This window comes from Perognathus longimembris, chromosome 3, assembly GCF_023159225.1.
Source record: "Perognathus longimembris pacificus isolate PPM17 chromosome 3, ASM2315922v1, whole genome shotgun sequence".
NCBI classification, from domain to species: Eukaryota; Metazoa; Chordata; class Mammalia; order Rodentia; family Heteromyidae; genus Perognathus; species Perognathus longimembris.
Genome location: NC_063163.1, coordinates 95,081,137 through 95,102,383, shown reverse-complemented (window position 1 = coordinate 95,102,383; position 21,247 = coordinate 95,081,137). Strand labels below are relative to the sequence as shown.

Sequence of the window (21,247 nt, the reverse complement as noted above, 5' to 3'; positions counted from 1 at the left end):
AGGCTAGGAGTTTACCACTTTGATTTTTTTTTCTGGTTTTTAGGTGGAGACAAGAGTCTCACAGAGTTTACTGCGTAGGCTTGCTTTTGACTGTGATCCTCAGATCTTAGCCTCCTTTGTAGCTAGGATTACAGGTGTGAGCCACCAGCTCCCTCTTGCAAACTTCTTGCCCAGGCTGGCCTAGAACCTCAGTCTTCCCAATTATAAGCACAGAACAGGACCTCCTTCTACTTCTGAGGTCTGTGAAATTATATGCATTCACAATGGGGATGGGGTTACGTTCTGATAGCCCTATGGTAAATGGAGAATACCCTAGCTCAAAAATGTGTTTGAGCTGGGAATATGGCCTAGTGGCAAGAGTGCTCGCCTCATATACATGAAAAGCCCTGGGTTCAATTCCTCAGCACCATATATATAGAAAACAGCCAGAAGTGGAGCTGTGGCTCAAGTGGCAGAGTGATAGCTAGCCTTGAGCAAAAAGAAGCCAAAGACAGTGCTCAGCCTCTGAGTTCAAGGCCCCTGGCAAAAAAAAAAAAGTTTGAGCTGGATATAATGGTTCACTCTATAATCCTACCTACATAGGAGGCTGAGATCTGGAGGATTTCAATTCAAAGCCAGCCTAGGCAGAAAAGGCCATGAGCCTCCATATCCAAAAAGCAGGACTGAAGACATGGTTCAAGTGCTGGAGTGAGTAAGCAATCAAGCCAAGCAAGCACAAGTCCCTAGTAGTGGAAAAAAAAAAAAGTGGAAAGGGGAAGCCAGGCAGAAGTAAGAGGAAGTAAGGGAAAGGGGCCCTGGACCTATTCTGGCTGGCTTTGAAGATGAAATGGCCCTGAGTCCAGAAGTCTCTAAAAGCTGACAGCCAGCAAAGAAACCAGAGCTTCTTCCCACAGCCACCAGTGCCACAGCCTGAGTGAGTAAGGATCCTCCCTAGGGTCTCCATGAAGGAAACGCAGCCTGATACATCGTCTACCTTCTTTTCAGTCTGCCAGACTTAGGAAGAATAAATGTATGTGAAGTTGCTAAGTCCGTTGTGACTCATTATGGCATGAAAAGAAAACTCGGAGGCTAACCCAGGTTCTCCAACCCCATCCCCCAAGTTTCTGAATCAGGAGTCTGGAGTGGGGTCTGAGAACCTGCTTTCCTAAGAAAGCTGTTCCAGGTTAAGAGATGCTGCTGATCTGGGAACCACACAATTAAAAAAAACACTATGGGGGGCTGGGAATATGGCCTAGTGGCAAGAGTGCTTGCCTCCTACACATGAAGCTCTCGGTTCCATTCCCCAGCACCACATATATGGAAAACGGCCAGAAGGGGCGCTGTGGCTCAGGTGGCAGAGTGCTAGCCTTGAGCGGGAAGAAGCCAGGGACAGTGCTCAGGCCCTGAGTCCAAGGCCCAGGACTGGCCAAAAAACAACAACAACAACAACAACAACAACAACAACAAACCACTATGGGATCCTATACAGAGAATCCAAAATACTTGAAAAGCTCTTTAAAGCAGATATTACTCATGTGATGTGAGACCCGGCCAGTGCCACATCTGAAGCGTGCTCACAGCCACTTGGAGGGTGGGGGAAGGTGGTGGTTATTTAGGCTGAACATTAAACGAGAATGCCCCAGGCAAGGGTCAGTGAGAGAAACATACCAGGATTTTTTTTTTCTCTTTTGTCAGAGACCAGGACTTGAACTTGGGATCTGACGATTATCACTCACTGGCAGGCACCCTACCACATGAACCATACCTCCAAACCCTGGGAGAGTCTTTGTTTTTTTGGTGTTTGGGTTTTTTTTTTTTTTTTGCCAGTCCTGGGGCTTGAACTCAGGGCCTGAGCACTGTCCCTGGCTTCTTTTCACTCAAGGCTTCTTTTCACTCTGCCACTTGAGCAACAGCGCCACTTCTGACTTTTTCTTTATGTATTTCTATTCATGTATACAAGACAAGCACTTTACCACCAGGCCATATTCCCAGCCCCCCTGGGATAGTCTTCTGTTTGTTTTACCATGTAATGGAGTCTTACTATATAGTCCAGGATGGCCTCAAACTTGCAATTCTCCTGGCTCTGCTTCCCAAGGGCTGGGATCACAGGTGTGGACCACACCTCACTTGGGGTGCTCTTTGAATACAAATAGGCAGCAAACTATTCATAGGTAGAGACAGCAATCCTGTGATGCAGAGGCCCAGGTCTAAGTGCTTTTTCCTCATCCTTCATTACACTTTTGTGTAAACCCACAGAATGTGTAAAACCAAGACTGAATGTCACATGAGCTATGGACTTGGGATGCTAGTGTGGCAGAGAGTTCACTGACTGTAACATGTGTCATATATCTTCCCTCCTCCCCCGCCCCCCCCGGCCAGGGTAGAAATACTACAACAGAAGACTTAGGTGTCCAAGGGGTCAGGAAACACATGGGGACTCCTTGCACCTTCCACTCCATTCACTGTGAATCTTAAACTGCCTAAGTGGGCATCCTCAGCTCCAGCTCACCTGGTGCACGTCCCTCCTGTAGCTGGCATCATTGTTGCTGCCCCCAATCACATACAGCTTGTCGAAGAGAGAGGCCATACCATGCCAGGCACGCCGCACAGGCCCATCAGCCAGGGTGTGCCAGATGTTGCTGCCTGGGTCATAGCAGTGTGTTTCTTTCAAGTAGTCCTCCCCTCTGCGACCACAGGTAATATACATCTTCCCTTGCAGCGTGGTGCCTGCATGGGCGTACACCTGTGTAGAGCCACCAAGAGAGCAGGGATGGGCAAGAAGACAGCAAATAGAACATACGGGCAGTCCAGAGGCTGCTAATCGCAATCTCACACTGCCTGAGCACACTTAAAAGTCTCACCACATCTGGACTTGCTTTTCACATGATGGGGAGAATGCTCCCAGGATTCTGGCTGGAAATATTGTATTACTCACTGACTCAACCTCTTTCCAAGGGGGTAGGGGGCAATCCATCTACACCTAGAGATTAAACACCATCTTTGTCTTCCCTTTGCCCTTTAAGGAAATACGTGGATTCCAGAAGAAAAGAAATGAACCCTTTCCAGAGCCATTAGGGAGAAAGCCTGAGTTTATGGGCAATGATGACCTCAGCGGACTCCATTCTTCCCCTATTCCAGTGGCCAAGTAACCCTTTATCCCCGCTGACTTGGCTTTCCAGATTTGTCTATAGATAGCATCTATAGACTCAAAATATGATGTGGTCAGGAAAGAAATAAGATATGAAATCAAATACAGTTGAGGCTCTGTACCTGTGGGTTCCTTAACTGTGAATTCAACTAACTAAAGATCAGAAATAGTCAAATAAACATATTGTATCTGTACTGAACATGCATAATCCTTTTTGTCATTATTTCATAAATGTAACAGTTATTTACATAGTAATAAGGAGGATGTGTGCAGATTTTATGTAAATACTGTTAATTCAAATCTAGAATTGTGATAACTCCAATGTTGTTTTGACTAGGATTGTTTTTGTTATGGTGGGGTCTTTATGCTTCCATCTAAATTTTAGGACTTATTCTCCTATTTTTTTTGAAGAATGACAATTAGGATTTTTTTTTTTTGCCCATTCTGGGGCTTGAACTCAGGGCTTGGGTACTGTCCCTGAGCTTATTTTTGCTCAAGGCTAGCACTCTACCACTTGAACCACAGCACCACTTCCGGCTTCTGTTTATGTGGTACTGAGGAATTGAACCCAGGGCTTCATGCATGCTAGGCAAGCACTCTACCACTCAGCCAGCTTCCCAACCTGACAATTAGGATTTTGATTGCACTGAATCTGTAGATTGCTTTTGGCCCTATGGCTATTTTGATATTATTTCTGCCAGTCCATGAGCATGGAAAGTCTTTCCATCTTCCAGTGTTACTCAATTTCTTTAAGGTTTTACAGTTTTTTTTCTTCGTTGTTGTTATTTAGTTTTTATTTTTGTATGCTGGACCTGGGCTTGAACTCAGGGCATAGGCGCTGTCCTTGAGCTTTATCGTCCTACCACTTGAGCCACAGCTCCACTTCCAGCTTTTTGATAGTTAACTGGACATAAGAGTCTCATGAACTTTCCTGCCCAGGCTAGACTTTGAATTGTGATAATCAGATCTTAGCCTCCTGAATCACTAGGATTACAGGCTCATGCCACTAGCACCCAATGGTTTTATAGTTTTAATTAGAGAATTCTTTCCTTTCTTCAGTTAAATTTATATGTAGATGATTTATTTATTTATTTTGCCCATCCAGGGGCTTGGACCCAGAGCCTGAGCACTGTCCCTGGCTTCTTTTTGCTCAAGGCTAGCACTCTGCCACTTGAGCCACAGTGCCACTTCTGGCCATTTTCTATATATGTGGTGCTGAGGAATCGAACCCAGGGCTTCATGTATACAAGGCAAGCACTCTTGCCACGAGGCCATATTCCCAGCCCCTAGATGATTTATTTTTTAGGGCCACTGTAAAGATAATTGTTTCGTCTTTTTCTCAGCCTGTTTCATTATTGGTATACAGAAAAGCTATGACTCTGAGTGTTGATTTTATATCATGATACATTGCTGAAGCTGTCTATTAGATCTATGTTTTTTTGGTGGAATCTTTAAGGTGTTTATGTATAGGATCATATCATCTGCAAAGAGTGATAATATGATTTATTCCTTCTCTATTTTAATCCCTTTGATTTCTTTTGTCTTATTGCTCTGGCTAATAATTCTAGTACTTTTTTAGTTAAAAGGCAGAGAGTGGACACTCATCTCATTCCTGACTTTAACGAAAATGATTTGTTTTTCTCTCTTTAGTATGATGTTGACTATACTTGTCATATGTAGCATTTGTTAACTTCAGGTACACTCCTCTTATTCCTTGTTTTTTCAGGTTTTTATCAAAAAAGGATGTTGAATCTTGTCAAAGCCTTTCTCTATGTTAACTGAGATGACCATGTGTATTATTATGTGCCTTGTATGTATTGATCCTTGTATACTGGGGATAAAACCAACTTGATATTTCTTCCCCTTAAATCTAATGGAGAAAAGTTTGGGGAGTATTGGTGGTAGTTCTCCTTTAAAAGTCTGGAAGAATTTGGCAGTGAAACAATTTGATTTTAGACATTCTTTTTCTTTTCTTCTTCCTCTTCCTCCTCCTACTATATCCTAAATCTTATTCATTTAATTCTCCCTCTCCTCTTCTTCTCCTCCTCCTCACTTTTCTTTTTTTGATAGATTATTACTGTTTCAATTTCAGATTGGCTTATTTCTGATTGGTCTAGTTTTGGTGGGCACATGTATCTGGAAATATACCCACCCACCCCCTAGATTTTCCAGTTTATTTGAATGAAGCTTTTCAAAGTGATTCTCTGAATTTCACTTTTGTTGTTGCTTTTGTTGGTCCTGGGGCTTGAACTCTGGGCTTGGGAGCTGTCCTTGAGCTCCTGAGCTCAAGGCTAAAGCTCTACCACTTGAACCACAGCACCACTTCTGGTTTTCTGGTAGTTAATTGGAGATAAGAGTCTCATGGACTTTCTTGACCCTGGCTGGCTTTGAACCTTGATCCTCAGATTTCAGCCTCCTGAGTAGCTAGAGATTACAGGTATAAGCCACTGGCACCTCGATTTTCACTGGTATTTATTATGGTGGTTCTTACCACCTCCCATTCTTTTTCTCTTTTTTTTCTCTCTTGATTTTGGGTTTTTCAGTTCCTTCTTTTGATCAAATTAGCTAAGAGTTTAACAATATTATTTTGTCTATTTATTTTTTGCCAGTCCTGGGGCTTAAACTCAGGGCCTGAGTACTGTTCCTGGCTTCTTTTTGCTCAAGGCTAGCACTCTACCACTTGAGCCACAGTGCCTCTTCTGGCTTTTTTCTATATACATGGTGCTGAGGAATCGAACCCAGGGCTTCATGTATACGAGGCAAGCACGCTATCACTAGGCCATATTCCCAGCTAACAATATTATTTATTTTTTCTAAGAATCAGTTTTCTGTTTCATTTATTTTTTTTTTCTGTCAGTGGTAGGGCTTGAACTCAGTATGGTCTGCATACTGTCTCCTGAGCTCTTTTCCTCAAGGCTAGTGGCTCTACCACTTTGAGCCATAGCTCCACTTCCAGTTTTCTGGTGGTTAATTAGGGAGAAGATTCTTATGTACTTTCTTGCCAGAAGTGGCTTTGAACCTCAATCCTCAGATCTCATTCTCCTGAGTAGCTAGGATTATAGGCATGAGCCACCAGCGCATAACATGATTTTTTTTTTGCTATGTTTTGTTTTGTTTTTTGCTAGTCGTGGGGCTTGAACTCAGGGCCTGAGCACTGTCCCTGGCTTCTTTTTGCTCAAGGCTAGCACTCCACCACTTGAGCCAGAGAACCACTTCTGGTTTTTTCTATATATGTGGTGCTGAGGAATCGAACTCAGGGCTTCATGTATATGAGACAAGCACTTTACCACTAGGCCTTATTCCGAGCCCCTTCGTTTTTTATTTTTCCTAGTCTCAATTTCATTCAGTTCTTCCCTAATCTTTATTGTTTTGGTCTGCTAATTATGAATTTGGCTTATTCTTATTTTTCTATGTGCTTTAGTGAATCATTAAGATATTTGAGATCTCTCTCTCTCTATCTCTTATTCTAGTGGGATTTGAATTCATAGCTTCACTCTTGAGGATGATAGTCTTACCACTGAAACATACCTTAATTTTTCCCTCTACCCACCTTTTGTGCCAGTCCTAGGGCTTGAACTCAGGGTCTGGGTGCTGTCCATGAGCTTTTTCTCAAGGATAGCACTGTACCACTTGAGCCACAGTGCCACTTTTTACTTTTCTTGGTAATTAATTGGAGAGAAAAAATCCCATGGACTTTTTTTGCCAGGGCTAGCTTCAAACCTCTATCCTCAGATCTCACCCTTCTGAGTGGCTAAGATTACAGGCATGAGCCACCAGGGCCTGGTTTGGGTCTTTCTTTTACATCTTTTGGTTGTAGAGTTATACCATTAACATTTAGTTTTAATATTGAAAGGAATGTCCTATTTCTTGTCACTTTGTTGCTTTCATGATGTTAAATTCTTACCTTCCTCTGATTTACTCAACTAGTGAGGTTTATTCCTTTCTGTACTTTGTTTTTGTCTTCCTCTTCTGTGTGGAGTATTCCTTCAAGTACTTTCTGTAGTGTTAGTTTTGTGGTTATGAATTCTTTAGTTTTTGTGTATTGTGGAAGGTTTTTATTTCTCCTTCAGTTATGAAGGACAGTTATCTTTCAGGGCTTGAATTACATTTTTCCCTGCCCTCCAGGCATTTAAGAGTTTGTGTTGAGAAATCTACCTTTATTCAAATGGGCTTCCATGTTAAATGTCTTGTCACTTCTCTTTTGCAAATGTTCAGTATTCTTTGTTCTGTATATTTAGTATTTTAACTATATGACTTGGTTTGTTTATTCTCTGATCTTGCTCATTTAGTGTTTTATAAGCCTCCTCTATCTGGATTTTAGATAAGTATTTTTCTCACAGTTGGGGAAGTTTTCTGCTATGATTTTAACATAGGTTATCTATATCTTTAGTTTGCATCTCTTCTACACTCATGACTCATAGATTTAGTCTTTTGGTGGTGTTCCAAAAGTCTTACAAATGCCATTTTTTATTTTCTTAGTGTTTTAAAGATATTTTTGACTGATCTTCAATCCTTGTTTTTTTTTGTTTTTTGCCAGTCCTAGGGCTTGAACTCAGGGACTGGTCACTATCCCTAAGCCTCTTTGTGCTCAAGGCTAGCACTCTACCACTTGGGCCATAGCCCCATTTCTGGCCTTTTGGGTAGTTTATTGGAGATAAGGGTGTCACAGGGACTTTTCTTCCTAGGCTGGCTTTGAACCACATCCTTATATCTTAGCCTCCTGAGTAACTAGGATTACAAGTGTGAGACACTGGCACCTGGCTCCCTGCCATTTTTTATGTGACTACTGAGCTCTTCATTTACAAGATTTCAACTTGATTTCCCATGATTTCAATATCTTTACTAAATTCCTCTTTGACATCCTACATTGTTTATTTTGTTCATCTGTTTCTTTTCTTTTCGGTGGCCTTACACTTTTTTGTTTTGTTTTTGGCTTTTGCTTTGTTGTTGGCTGTGGGGCTTGAACTCAGAATCCAGGCTCTGTCCCTGAGCTTTTTTGCTCAAAGTTAGCGCTCTACCTCTTTGAACCACAGCACCATTCTGGTTTTCTAGTGGTTATAGAAGTCTCACAGATATTCCTGCCTGGGATGGCTTTGAACCTCAAGCCTCAGATCTCAGCTTCCTGAGGAGCTAGGATTACAGGCATGAGGAACCAGCTCTGTTTTGTGTGGGTTTTTTTAAATGTAATTTTATTGTTATTATTAAGGTATTGTAAAGAGGGGTTACCATTTCATAAGTCAGGTAACAAATACATTTCTTTTTTGGACAATGTCACCCCTTCCTTTGCTTTCCCCCAGTTTCCCCTCCTGTCCATGCCTACAAGTTACTGTTCATTCTCTACATAGTGTATACTGAATAGCATGATTTCATTTCTTCCTTCCTCCCTCTGAGCTCAAGAAAAAAAAAAAACTCAAAGCAAACACCACCACCAACAACAAAGAAAAGCCCATTATCCCATTTCCTGGAATGGGTATGTTTTGTCTTCTAGACATGGGACTTGAACTTGGGGTCTGGGTGCTGTCTCTGAACTCTTTCGTTCAAGGTTAGTGCTCTACCACTTTGCACCACAGTGCCACTTCTGGTTTTCTGGTGGTTAATAGGAGATAGTCTTATGGATTTTTCTGCCCAGGCTGGCTCTGAACCATGATCCTCAAATCTCAACCTCCTGAGTAGCTAGGATTATAGATGTGAGCCATCAGCGCCTGACTTGGAATTTGTTCTGCTAAATAGTATTTTAAATGTTACACTTTTGGGTTATTTTCTTAAGGGTAGACTAAATGGCATCTTCCTTCAGTCCGACAGTGTGAATGCCTGGAGTCCTGTATAGATTATCATGGCCAGTTATATTTTAGACTTAGCTTCCACTTAACATGATTTGTTCTAGGCTCATCCATATTCCTGCAAATGACATCTTATTCTTTCCAATGGTAATGTATATGTACCACATTTTATTGATCCACTCATCTATTGGAAGGCATCTGGGCTCTTTCCATAACTTGGCTATTGTGAATAGTGCAACAGGGAACACAGATGTGCAGGTGTCTTTACTGTATCCTGACCTGTATTGTTTGGGGTAGATGCCCAAGAGATATGGCTGGGTCATAGGGAAATTCTATGTTTGGTTTCCTGAGGAACCTCCAGACTGCCTTTCAGAGTGGCTTACATTCCCACCAACAGTAAAATAGGGGTCCTTTCCCTCCATCTCCCTACCAGCATTTGTTTTTCGGATTCTTGATGTTGACCAATCTAACTGAGGTAAGGTGGAATCTCAGTGTTTCAATCTGCATTTCTCTTATGTGAGCTTCATACTCTTGTTTTCTTGTTCATGGCTGATGCTCTAACTACTCTAGCCATGCTTCCAGTCTGGCATCTTGCTGGTTAATTAAAGATAGTCTCAAAGACTACTACCTGAGCTTGCTTTTAATTATTATCCAGGTCTCAGACTCCTGAATAGCTAAGATTATAAACATGAACCAATTGCACTGGTTATATTGTTATGTTCTAAGTAGAGGCTCACCTTATTCCCAGACTGTGATTCTCTTACTGGCACATCTTCATGTCACAGAGGATGACAGACATACACCAATGCATCCAGCCAATAGCTGAGATAGTCTTCTGAATGTTTTGCCCAGGTTGGCTTTGAAATACAATACCCTGATTTCCTCTCAAGCAGCTAGGATTATAGGCTTGAGCTAAGACATTCAGCATGTTTGACTTTTCTTTGAGTTCACTCATTTGTTTGTATCCCCTTTGAATTTGTTCAACTGCTTAGACATATATTCAACTTTACTAATCATTCTTGTCATTGTTTGAAATTTCTTCTTCGCTATCATTAAAGTCCTTTATTGTAGAACTGTTGACCTTTGAGGGGAATTTGTTATTTTGTTTATTCATATTTTTTGTGTGTGGTGGTCCTAGGGCTTGAACTCAGGGCCTAGGTGCTCTTTTGCTCAAGACTAATGCTCTACCATTTGAGCCACAACTTCATTTCTGGCTTTTTGGTAACTAAATGGAGATTAGAGTCTTATGGATTTTCCTGCCCCTGCTGGCTTGAACCATAATTCTCATATCTCAACCTCCTGAATTGCTAGGATTACAGTTGGGAGCCACCAGCACCCAGCTTTTATTCTAAAATTTCTTGCCTTTCTGCTAGGATTTACTTATCTGGGGCCTAGACTTTAGGTTAGAGGTTTAAATCTGCTATATCCTTTTAGTGGGTGATTTCTTGGAGATTACATAAGACTGGGTAGTGGCTTTATTGTGTTGTATTTTCTTTTTAATTGGTAGGGTGCAGACCCCTTCTTTACTCCCAATGAAGAAGCTTGGTTGCAAAAGCTACCACAGTTGATAAGTCACAACCTTGTGTTTACAGCAATCTCTAATAAAGACCACTAAGGCTCCAGTATCTTTAGATCAATACCGAAGCAAAGGTGCATCTCATGATCTAGAGAGAACTTGGTTAACCAAGGTAGCAATAGGAAGGATAGTAGAGATAAAATTAATGAATAATTATAGATGAAGCTAGATTAGATTAGATTAGACAGGGAAGGAAGGGTTGGCAGCCAAGCCAAACAGAAGAAGTTAATAAGAAAGCAGAGTGAGATAAGTGGAAAAGATCTGGTTAATATGTTCAGAGGGGAGAAAAGAGAAAGAAAACTAAACAGATAAACATACACATCAAAACTAAAACACGGGGCTGGGAATGTGGCTTAGCAGTAGGGTGTTTGCCTAGTATGCATGAAGCCCTGGGTTCAATTCCTCAGCACCACACAAACAGAAAAAGCTGGAAGTGGCACTGTAGCTCAAGTTGTAGGGTGCTAGCCTTGGGCAAAAAGGAAGCCAGGGACAGTGCTCAGGCCCTGAGTTCAAGCTCCAGGACTAGCAAAAAAAAAAACAAAACACCTAAAACAAACAAAAAAGAACAATTGATGGTTTGGCAATTTAGTTACTAGCTAGATGGAGGACTACAGATAAAAGAAAATATGGGCAAGAGAACAATTCTAATTGTACATCTTCTATGTATATAAAAGTATAAATGGGGAAGAGCAAGGGAAAGAGAAGAAACGGAAGAGAATGAAAACGGAAAAGCAGGTGTCATGGATTAGATATGATGACTTCAGAGAAAAGTGAGGGAAAGCAGAACTAAAATGCAAATGCAAGGCAGAGGGAAAAATTATCTATATTGGATATAAAAAATCAATACAGACAGACAAACTAATAAATAATTTAAAACAGCCAAACCAAAAGAACAACAAAAATCTTATGTCAAGCAAAATGTCATTTTCAATTGTTCCTATGTACATGTGTATGTGAGTATATAGACCTCTTTCTAGGGTGCAAGAGGCTGTGAATATTGCATGACTGAAACGAACTGAGTGGGAAGGCGCTAACCCACTCAACAGTCAATAATTGAAACTTAGGGCTGGGGATATGGCCTAGTGGCAAGAGTGCCTGCCTCGTATACATGAGGCCCTGGGTTCGATTCCCCAGCACCACATATACAGAAAATGGCCAGAAGTGGCGCTGCGGCTCAAGTGGCAGAGTGCTAGCCTTGAGCAAAAAGAAGCCAGGGACAGTATTCAGGCCCTGAGTCCAAGCCCCAGGACTGGCAAAAAAAAAAAAAAAAAAAAAAAAAAAATTGAAACTTAGGGGCTGGACCGGAAGGTTGAACACTTGGCAAGCCTCAGGCTTCATTGCTGCCCTGGCTTTAAGCAATGTTGAGCCACTCCTGACCTAGGAGGGAGGGGCCTCCGACAATTCCAGTGTCCAAGTCTTCAGTATCTCAGCTGTAGACCTGGCTGCACTCCCCCACAACCCACTAGAGCGGCTGTTACACCCATGCCTCTGCAGCATGCCTCCAAAGAGAATCCTAAGCCTCCGTCACTGATCTCTTCTAGGAATATCAAGCAGCCACCTCTGGAATCTAAGCTGTCAGTTTCAAGTCCCAACAGCTTAAATTTCTCTGTGGGGCCCTGTCAGATACTCTCCCTCTCTTCACCTCACATTCAATTTCTATGTCAAGGTGTTCCCAGATTCCTTGAGCTGTGATGTTCTCAGGCCCCCAGAGTAACTCCAAAATGCTCTCAAGAGAGCATCTTACCATCGCCCCTCTAAAAGGAGAGATTAAATGTTTTTCTTTCTTTTCTTTTTTCTTTTTCTTTTTTTTTTTTTTTTTTTTTTTTTTTGCCAGTCCTGGGGCTTGAACTCAGGGATTGAGCACTGTCCCTGGCTTCTTTTTGCTCAAGGCTAGCACTCTGCCACTTGAGCCACAGCGCCACTTCTGGCTTTTTCTATATATGTGGTGCTGAGGAATCCAATCCAGGGCTTCATGTATGTGAGGCAAGCACTCTACCACTAGGCCATATTCCTAGCCCTTAAATGTCTTTCTTTACCCAGGCTAGCCCTAGAATAGTCACTGTCTCACAAATCCCTGTACTTGGATTAGGGCTTTCAGGCTTTTTCCCCCCCATAGATAGAATTAGCAGTCATGTTGCCAGTGCCATCTATTTTATTTTAGCTCCATCTCACTTACTGCAGTTATAAATACTGACTTTGAATGTGGTTAATGATAGTCTCTCCTGTAAGGGCTGAAAACTCATTAGGGGTGGGGCTTGTTATTTTTGTTACTACTAGATCTCTAGGATTTAGTATGTGGGAACTGGTTAGCAGCACATGCTAATGGAAGGTGAACTGGCCATTAGGATGAAGCTGGTTGAGGGCCATGGCTGCCCCTCTGTGGTCAAGAAGGAGAACTGCAACTGTCTTCAGCACAGACAATGGATTTCAAAAGGGATCCACTAGGCCTCAAGGGTATCCCAAACTTTTCCATGAAAAGCTTTCACCTTTCTCTAAAACTGGGTTAAGGAGTGCCCCTTCAAAAAGGCCTCCTTTCCCCCAGAAAGTTGAGGAGCAAGGGGTAGGCCCTGACTGGAAGTCCATAGCTGCCTAGAGGAAGAATGATAGGAATCAACTTGGAAAGTGGCAGGAATGGCAAGAATGGGCTAGGCTAGCAACCTAGGTAGAGGAGTTGGATGGGGGGGTGGGGGGGTGGGGGTTGGTCCAAGTCCTGATCTACTGGGATTAAAGTCTCTGTCCCAGGGGCTGGGAATATGGCCTAGTGGTAGAGTGCTTGCCTCCTATACATGAAGCCCTGGGTTTGATTCTTCAGCACCACATAAAACAGAAAAAGCCAGAAGTGGCGCTGTGGATCAAGTGGCAGAGTGCTAGCCTTGAGCAAAAAGAAGCCAAGGACAGTGCTCAGGCCCTGAACCCAAGGCCCAGGACTGGCAAAAAAAAAAAAAGTCTCTGTTCCTGGGGAAATTGAGCAAGGGTAAAGGAATATGGCAGGCAGTGAAAAGTTCTCAAAGGCCAGGTCAGTGCTCACATTACTCTGCCTCTGGAGGGTTTGCGATCCCCAAAGGTGTCATCTTGTAATAAGTGCTTTGCATAAGTGCTTTGCTTTCACCAGCAGAATGTGCCTTCTATTCTCATAGGCTGGGCCTTGGGAAACCTTAGACCAGTAAGACTTCTTCCTTTCTGGGATCCTATACTAATTTGGGGACCAGGTTCAAGTACCTCAGAGCTATAGCATAAATGAGAAGTGCCTCCCTAAAGCATCACCTCTGATAATGAACATAATTTTAAGCATCTCCAAATTGGAACAAACCAAGGTAGTATTATACAGGCTATATGTCTTTTTTTTGGGGGGGGCAGTCCTGGGGCTTGAACTCAGGGCTTGAGCATTGTTCCTGACTTCTATTTGCTCAAGGCTAGCACTCTGCCAACTTGAGCCACAGCACCACTTCTGGCCTTCTATATATGTGGTACTGGGGGATCAAACCCAGGGCTTCATGTATATGAGGCAAGCACTCTTACCACTAGGCAATATTTCCAGCCCTATACGTCATTTTTAAAAATATAAAACATGAAACGTCAGGGCTAGGAATGTGGCTTAATGGTAAGAGTGCTTGCCTAGCATGCATGAAGTCCTGGGTTCAATTCCTCAGAACCACATCAACAGAAAAAGCTGTAAGTGGTGCTGTGGCTCAAGTGGTAGAGTGCTAGCCTTAAGTAAAAGAAGTCCAGGGACCGAGCCAAGACCCAGGCATCATAAAATAAAACTTAGTGGCATAAATCATCTCAATGATAGCTGTTGATAGAGAGGTTAGGGGCTGGGAAAGAGAAAGCAACAGAGAGGTTTTTGTGGGTTGCTGTTTTTTTTTTTTTAACAAAACATAATATATACATGCATGAAATAACAAAGTAAAAATTCCTTGGTATAATTAATACACACTAAACAAAACAAAACAAAATGATGAGAAAGTAAACCAGGTTCTGTTACAGGGTTGGTACCAGTGGGAGGGAGTTGTTTTGACAAGGGAAGTAACTGAGGATGAATACAGTTGAGGTTTGTATGTAGGAAAATAGAACAACAAAACCTGTCAAAACTGTTACTTAAGATACACTAGGCGGGGCTGGGGATATAGCCTAGTGGCAAGAGTGCCTGCCTCGGATACACAAGGCCCTAGGTTCGATTCCCCAGCACCACATATACAGAAAACGGCCAGAAGCGGCGCTGTGGCTCAAGTGGCAGAGTGCTAGCCTTGAGCGGGAAGAAGCCAGGGACAGTGCTCAGGCCCTGAGTCCAAGGCCCAGGACTGGCCAAAAAAAAAAAAAAGATACACTAGGCATGTATGGAAATGATACAATGAAAGCTCTCCTTATACAACTAGTGTGTGCTAATAAAAAATAAATTTTAAGAAAGGATAAAACTTCATTTTTATGGATTCTGGAAGGTCTCATCCTCCTCCGAGGGGCTTGTGGAGCAGACGTGCAAGCACAGGCCTGTGAGTCAGGCTGTTGAGAGCCCTCCTCTTGCTCAGGATCCCTCCTATTTGACATTTCTGGAAGTGTTCATGCTAGTGAGCTAGCTAGGCTAGTGGACAGTAAGGGGGAGCCTCTTCTCTACATGGAGCTACTGGGTTAAACAGCTTACTTGGCCAGGGTGGTACTACAGGCCTCCACATGTGAGACTTAAGAGGAGAGCATCATTCTGAGGAAGGCAGCTCCTCCCCTGACTTCCTGGCTGAGCCTTGGTAAGTCCTATATCACACACAGCACAAGATCTTGGGAAGGATGTGGGGGTCTCTGCTCAAGGCTCTGTGCCCAGCCTGGGGAAAGCAATCTAGCAGAAGGCCTCTCCTGGAGGGCTTCCTTACCTCTCTCTTGAGTGGAGCCACATAGGCCCAGGAGTTGGTAGCAGGATCATAGCGCTCTACCGCATTCAGGTCATTGTGGTAGTCTCGGCCTGCCACAGCATAGATATACCGGCCCACGACACACACACATAGGTCTGCGTGTTCCTGCTGCAATGACTGGATCTGGAACCAGCGGTTATGCCTTGGGTCATACCTTTAAGGAACAGGAGGACAGCATGTCACTGGCCTGGAGGGCAGCTTGATCTTCAGGGCCCACACTTCCTATTCCTCTTTGTCCCTTCTTCCAGAGCCCATTCTGAACATCCCCTCCCAACTCACCAGAACACACTGACCCAGAGCTACACTAGAAGGTGCTCCATAGCTGAGCACAGAAGGCTTGGAAGACATGGTTGGAACAGCCTGTGTTTCCTCCCATGATGCTGGCTCCTTTCAGGTATATCCTTTGGAGTTGTTTAGAGCTTACTCACTTGCCAACCCCAGGCTGCCCAAAGGCTGTTCCTACAGCCACCCGTATGTCAATTGTCCCCATTCAGGAAGATTCCTTACCTATAGCCTCTCACTCAGATAGGCACATAGGCCTCCCATAATATTCCATCATATATGGATGGTCTGCTCAGGTACACCCCATGAACAGTACATGCCACCACACCTAGTTTTACCACTATTCATAATAGACCCCCTTCATGCATCTGAAATAACCACCATCCCTGTTCCCTGTCCTCATGGCTTTCCTGCCTCCATGATTATGGTGTCCCCTCCACTCTACCCCTAAATGTTTCCCTTCTATGGAAGTGGGCAGGCTAACTTCCACCTGAACTGTGGGCTCTTGAGGGTAGGATGCTGTGGGAATCCAAGGTCCTACTGGGGAAAATATATGGGGCTGGCTACAGGAGGCCCCAAAAGTCTGTCTGGGCCCAAAAAGTCTCCTGGCTATGGCCACCTAGGGAATCATAGGCTCAAACTGCATGGAGAAGGGAAGGGGTACAAGGCAAAAAGGTTACTGACCTTGCTGACATATTTATTTAATTTTTTATCAGTTATAAGGCTTGAACTCAGGGCCTGGGCACTGTCTCTGATCTCTTTTTGCTCAAGGCTAGTGCTCTATCACATTGAGTCAAGGCTCCACTTCTTTTTTTAAATTAAATTTTATTGACAAAGTGTTGTGCAAAGGGGGTACAGTTACATAATAAGTGAGTACGTTTCTTTTTTTTTTTTTTTTGCCAGTCCTGGGGTTTGAACTCAGGTCCTGAGCTCTGTCCCTGGCTTCTTTTTGCTCAAGGCTAGCACTCTATCACTTGAGCCACAGCGCCCCTTCTGGCCTTTTCTATATGTGGTGCTGAGGAATCGAACCCAGGGCTTCATGTATACAAGGCGAGCACTTTACCACTAGGCCATATTCCCAGCCCAAGGCTCCACTTCTAGTTTCCTGATGGTTAACTGGAGATAAGAGTCTCACAGACTTTCCTGCCCGGGCTGGCTTTGAACCATAATCCCCAGATCTCAGCCTCCTGAGTTGCTAGGATTATAGGTATAAGCCACCAGCATCTAGCCCTTGCTGACATCTTAGTGGGACTAGAGCCCCCTCTCCACCCCTTACTACAACTCATTTCCTAACACCTAGGCCAATAGCACTCCTTTCACAATCAGTGCAACTGTTTCCAAGTCACAGTTCTTCCTTCTTCTCCCTTCCCTATTGTTGCTAAAATAATTAAATAAATAAAAAGAAACCTAGCTGAGTACTGGTGGTTCATGCCTGTAATCCTAGCTACTCAGGAGGCTGAGATCTAGGGATTATGGTTCAAAGCTAGCCCATGCAGGAAAGTCTGTGACAATTTCATCTCCAATTAATTAGCAAAAAGCCAGACTTGGAGCTGTGGCTCAAGAGGTAGAACATTAGCCTTGAGTACAACAAACAAACAAACGAAGCCCCCAGTACCTGTGCCCACATGAGCGCGCATGCACACATACACACAAACAAAACAACACCATCTATTACCCAAGCGGAGATCATCATCTACCCCCTGCACAGGCCCCAGGCCACCCACCCCCAGAACACCTAGGCTGTCCTTCCTCTCCTTTGCTACTGTCATACTTCTGCTTGCACAGGGCTTCCATTCTCCCCAGGGTGATCTCAGACACCCAGAAATGCCAATGCCTCTCATTACTCTGTTATTTTGATCCACTCTGCAAATGCCTCCCAACCATCTTCACTTGTCTGCACACCTTTGTTCAACAGTACTGTACCCTCTTCTTTCTGCTCCCACCAGCAACAACAAACCTCCTGCTTTCACATTCTAAATGCAACAACTGAGCCTTGCACCTGAGGCCCTTCACACAGACCAAGTCTACCCTGTTCTTTCCAGCACTCACTGTACCAGGCTCAGCATACTGCCTGAGGGCCTCTTTTCTCTCTATGCTCAAGCCTGGAACTCTTCTAGACATACATGGAGCATGCAGGCTGTTGGGTATACAGATAACCTCAGAGCTATGAGGTGCCAGGATCTGTGAGCTTGAAGCTCTCCAATCTCACTCCATAACCCATGTCTAGCCACCAGCAGCTGCCCAGCTCTTGACCAAGGCTTCTGGCAGGTACAGTCTCTTTCAAACAATAAGAATGAGTCTGACTTCAACTGGCTCCAAGGAGAGTAACTCTCCAAAGAGAGTTTCCTTTGCCCTATGCCCTGTGCCCTGTGTGCCCTGTGCTGTCCAATAAAGAGATCAGTTTCATTATTTACCCAAAGTACAACTTAGATGTGCCCTGTAGCTGCTGCTTCTTGCCTCTGTCTCTTGGATGGCCCCACCTGGGGCCAGGAAACAGGGATCTCAGGATATGCAGCCACCAAAAGGCAGAAAACCCACACATGGTTAACAATGACCTGTTTAGTTAGGCATCATTTTCAATCTGTTTCCTCATTTGCCCAATAGGATAGAATTGCCTGCCCCAAAAAATCTGGCTCCTAAAAGAGCCAGGTACATGTATATAATCCTAGCACTTAGGAGACTAAGGCAGAACGACTGTAAATTTATGGCCAGCTTGGATTGCATAGAGATCTTGTATCAAAAACTGCCAAGTCCCTTAGAAACAAAGGCTGTCTAGAGGGATCATAAAGACAAGGAACACAAAAAGGGTCCTTCTTAATTTGTGGTCAGAGTTCACTTCTGCTTTCCTGGGCCTCTGGATATCATTTGATTTGGGTAGCACGATCTGTTATGAAGAAAAGGAAGACTCAGGCACTGCTGGCTCATGCCAGTTATCCTAACTACCCAAGATGCTGAGATCTGAGCATTGTGGTTCAAAGGCCAGGCCAGGCAGGAAAAGTCCATGAGACTCTCTTCTCCAATAAACTACTCAGAAAAAGCTGGAAGTGGCCCTGTGACTCAAGTAGAAGGTGCTAGCCTTGAGAAAAAAAAAATCTCAGGACAATACCCAAGCCCTAAGTTCAAGCCCTGGGACTGGCACCAAAAAAGAAAAAGAGAGAAAGAAAAGGGAAAAGGAAGGATAAGACTACTCACAAGGAGAATGGCAACAGTGGCTCATACTTATAATCCTAGCTACTAAAGAAGCTGAGATCTGAGCAATGAGTTTTAAAAGCCAAAAGTGGAGTTATGGCTCTAGTGGTGAACCTTGAGAGAAATAGCTAAGGGACAGTTCCCAAGCCCTGAGTTTAGGGCCCAGTGTCAGCATGTATGCACATGCATGCACACATCACATGCATACACATGCACGTGTGCACACACACACACGTACTCTCTAAGCAATCACTTGTTACACTGTAAATATACCCTTGTTACCCAAAGTATATGAGGCACGGTGCTCAGTGTGGGGATCCAGAGAGAAAGTAGAGGACAGAGCCCTGCCTTCTGTAGAAGGAACAGGCAAAGGAGGTGGGGGAAAAAGTGCCCCCTCTTCCTTTTTTTGATTTGCAGAGCTGAGGATCAAAACTGGGGCTTCAGGTATGATCGGCAAGTACTATCATTGAGCTACTCCCTCTGGCTTTTTATTTTGTGTTGAGACAGGGCCTTTCTTTTTCTTTTCTTTTTTTTCCCTGCCAGTCCTAGGGCTCAAACTCAGGGCTTGGACACTGTCCCTGAGCTTCCTCTGATCAAGACTAGTGCTCTACCACTTATGCCACAACGCTTCTGGCTATTTTGGTAGTTTATTGAATATAAGAATCTCACAGAGGGCTGGGAATGTGGCTTAGTGGTAGAGTGCTTGCCTAGCATGCATGAAGCCCTGGGTTTGATCCCCTAGTACCACATAAACAGAAAAAGCCAGAAGTGGCACTGTGGCTCAAGTGGTAGGGTGCTAGCCTTGAGCAAAAGAAGCTCAGGGACAGTGCCCAGGCCCTGAGTTCAAGCTCCAGGACTGGCAAAAAATAAAGTCTCACAGACTTTCCTACCTAGCTTGGCTTTTGAACCTTGAACCTTGATCCTCAGATCTCAGCCTCAGCTAGGATTATAGGTGTGAGCCTTGAGACAGGGTTTCAGGACAGGTTGGACTTGAACTTGTGATCTTTCTGCTTCATCTCAAGTAAGAGATTTAAAGTATGAGCTCTGGGTGCTGGTGGTTCATACCTATTATCCTATCTATTCAGGATGCTGAAAACTGAAGATCTAGGTTCAAAGCTAGCCCAGGCAGCAAAGTTCATGAGACTCTTAGCTCCAATTAATCACTAAAAAGCTGAAAGTGGAGCTGTGGATCAAATGGTAGAGCTCTAGCTTTGAGCACAAACACTCAGGGACAGTCCACAGGATTGTCCCCCAAAAACAAACCAACAAAAAAAGCACGAGTCATCACTCAAGGCACAATTGTTCTTTATAATGACAGGTCCCACAATGAAAGAGAAAGGTAAGTAGACAGAGAGACCTATCAGTCAGAAGAGGCTGAAGAGGGAAGAGTTCTTTTCCCCTCACCAAGAAAGGCCCCCCGGGGGCTGGGGATATAGCCTAGTGGCAAGAGTGCCTGCCTCGGATACACGAGGCCCTAGGTTCGATTCCCCAGCACCACATATACAGAAAATGGCCAGAAGCGGCGCTGTGGCTCAAGTGGCAGAGTGCTAGCCTTGAGTGGGAAGAAGCCAGGGACAGTGCTCAGGCCCTGAGTCCAAGGCCCAGGACTGGCCAAAAAAAAAAAAAAAGAAAGGCCTCCTGATAGGGTATTTATAAAAAACTTGAAGGACAGTGGCATGAACCAGGCAGGTCTAATTAGGGCCCAACAGTCCAGGCTCACAGAGACCCCACCAAATGTGGATGTTTGCTGTCTTCCTGAGCACTATACTCCTTTAAGTACATGTCTCTCCTCTTTGGTTTTTATTCTAGCACATGTCGCCTCTCCTATCCAGAGGAGACAAGACACTGCCTGCTTCTGCTTGCTTCCTTTTGGTCTCCTATCCTCATATTTCTTGGGCTGAGTTCATTTGGACCTTGTGCCTTCAATTTTAAGGAAACACACACTCATGCCCACACACTCAAGTTAGACATAACCCGTTTTACAGATTTATTTCCCTCCTGTGTCCTGTATCTGACCTCTTCTACTTTACTGAATTTTTCTACTTTGTCAGAATAGAACCTCAAGTAGCATTTTTTTCTCATAAAAATTAGCTTTACAATTTTAGGGGGACAAAAAAACAATGCTGGTGGTATTATAATTCCCAAACCTCAAACTCTACTACAGAGCTACAATAACAAAACTGGCTTGGTACTGGCACAACAACAGGCCAGAAGATCAATGGAACAGACTAGAAGATCCAGACATAAAGCCACATATTTACAGCTATCTGATATTTGACAAGAGAACCAAAAATATTTGGTGGGAAAAATGATAGCCTCTTAAATAATTGATGTTGGGAAAAGTGGACGTCCATATGTAGAAAACTAAAATTGGATCCTGTAAGTCACCACA

General features: G+C 43.7%; 1 protein-coding gene across 3 annotated transcripts in view; it reads right to left on the bottom strand.

Annotated features, from left to right (window-relative positions):
* The window catches only part of Klhl22 (kelch like family member 22), a 53,351-nt gene that overhangs the window by 2,850 nt on the left and 29,254 nt on the right, over positions 1-21,247 (bottom strand). For all 3 annotated transcript variants that reach the window (XM_048343440.1, XM_048343441.1, XM_048343442.1), the window contains exons 5-6: positions 15,346-15,538; positions 2,489-2,722 (exon numbers count right to left, since the gene is read on the bottom strand). In XM_048343440.1, the coding sequence (XP_048199397.1) occupies positions 2,489-2,722; positions 15,346-15,538 (427 nt within the window). The remainder of the gene's footprint in view (positions 1-2,488; positions 2,723-15,345; positions 15,539-21,247) is intronic.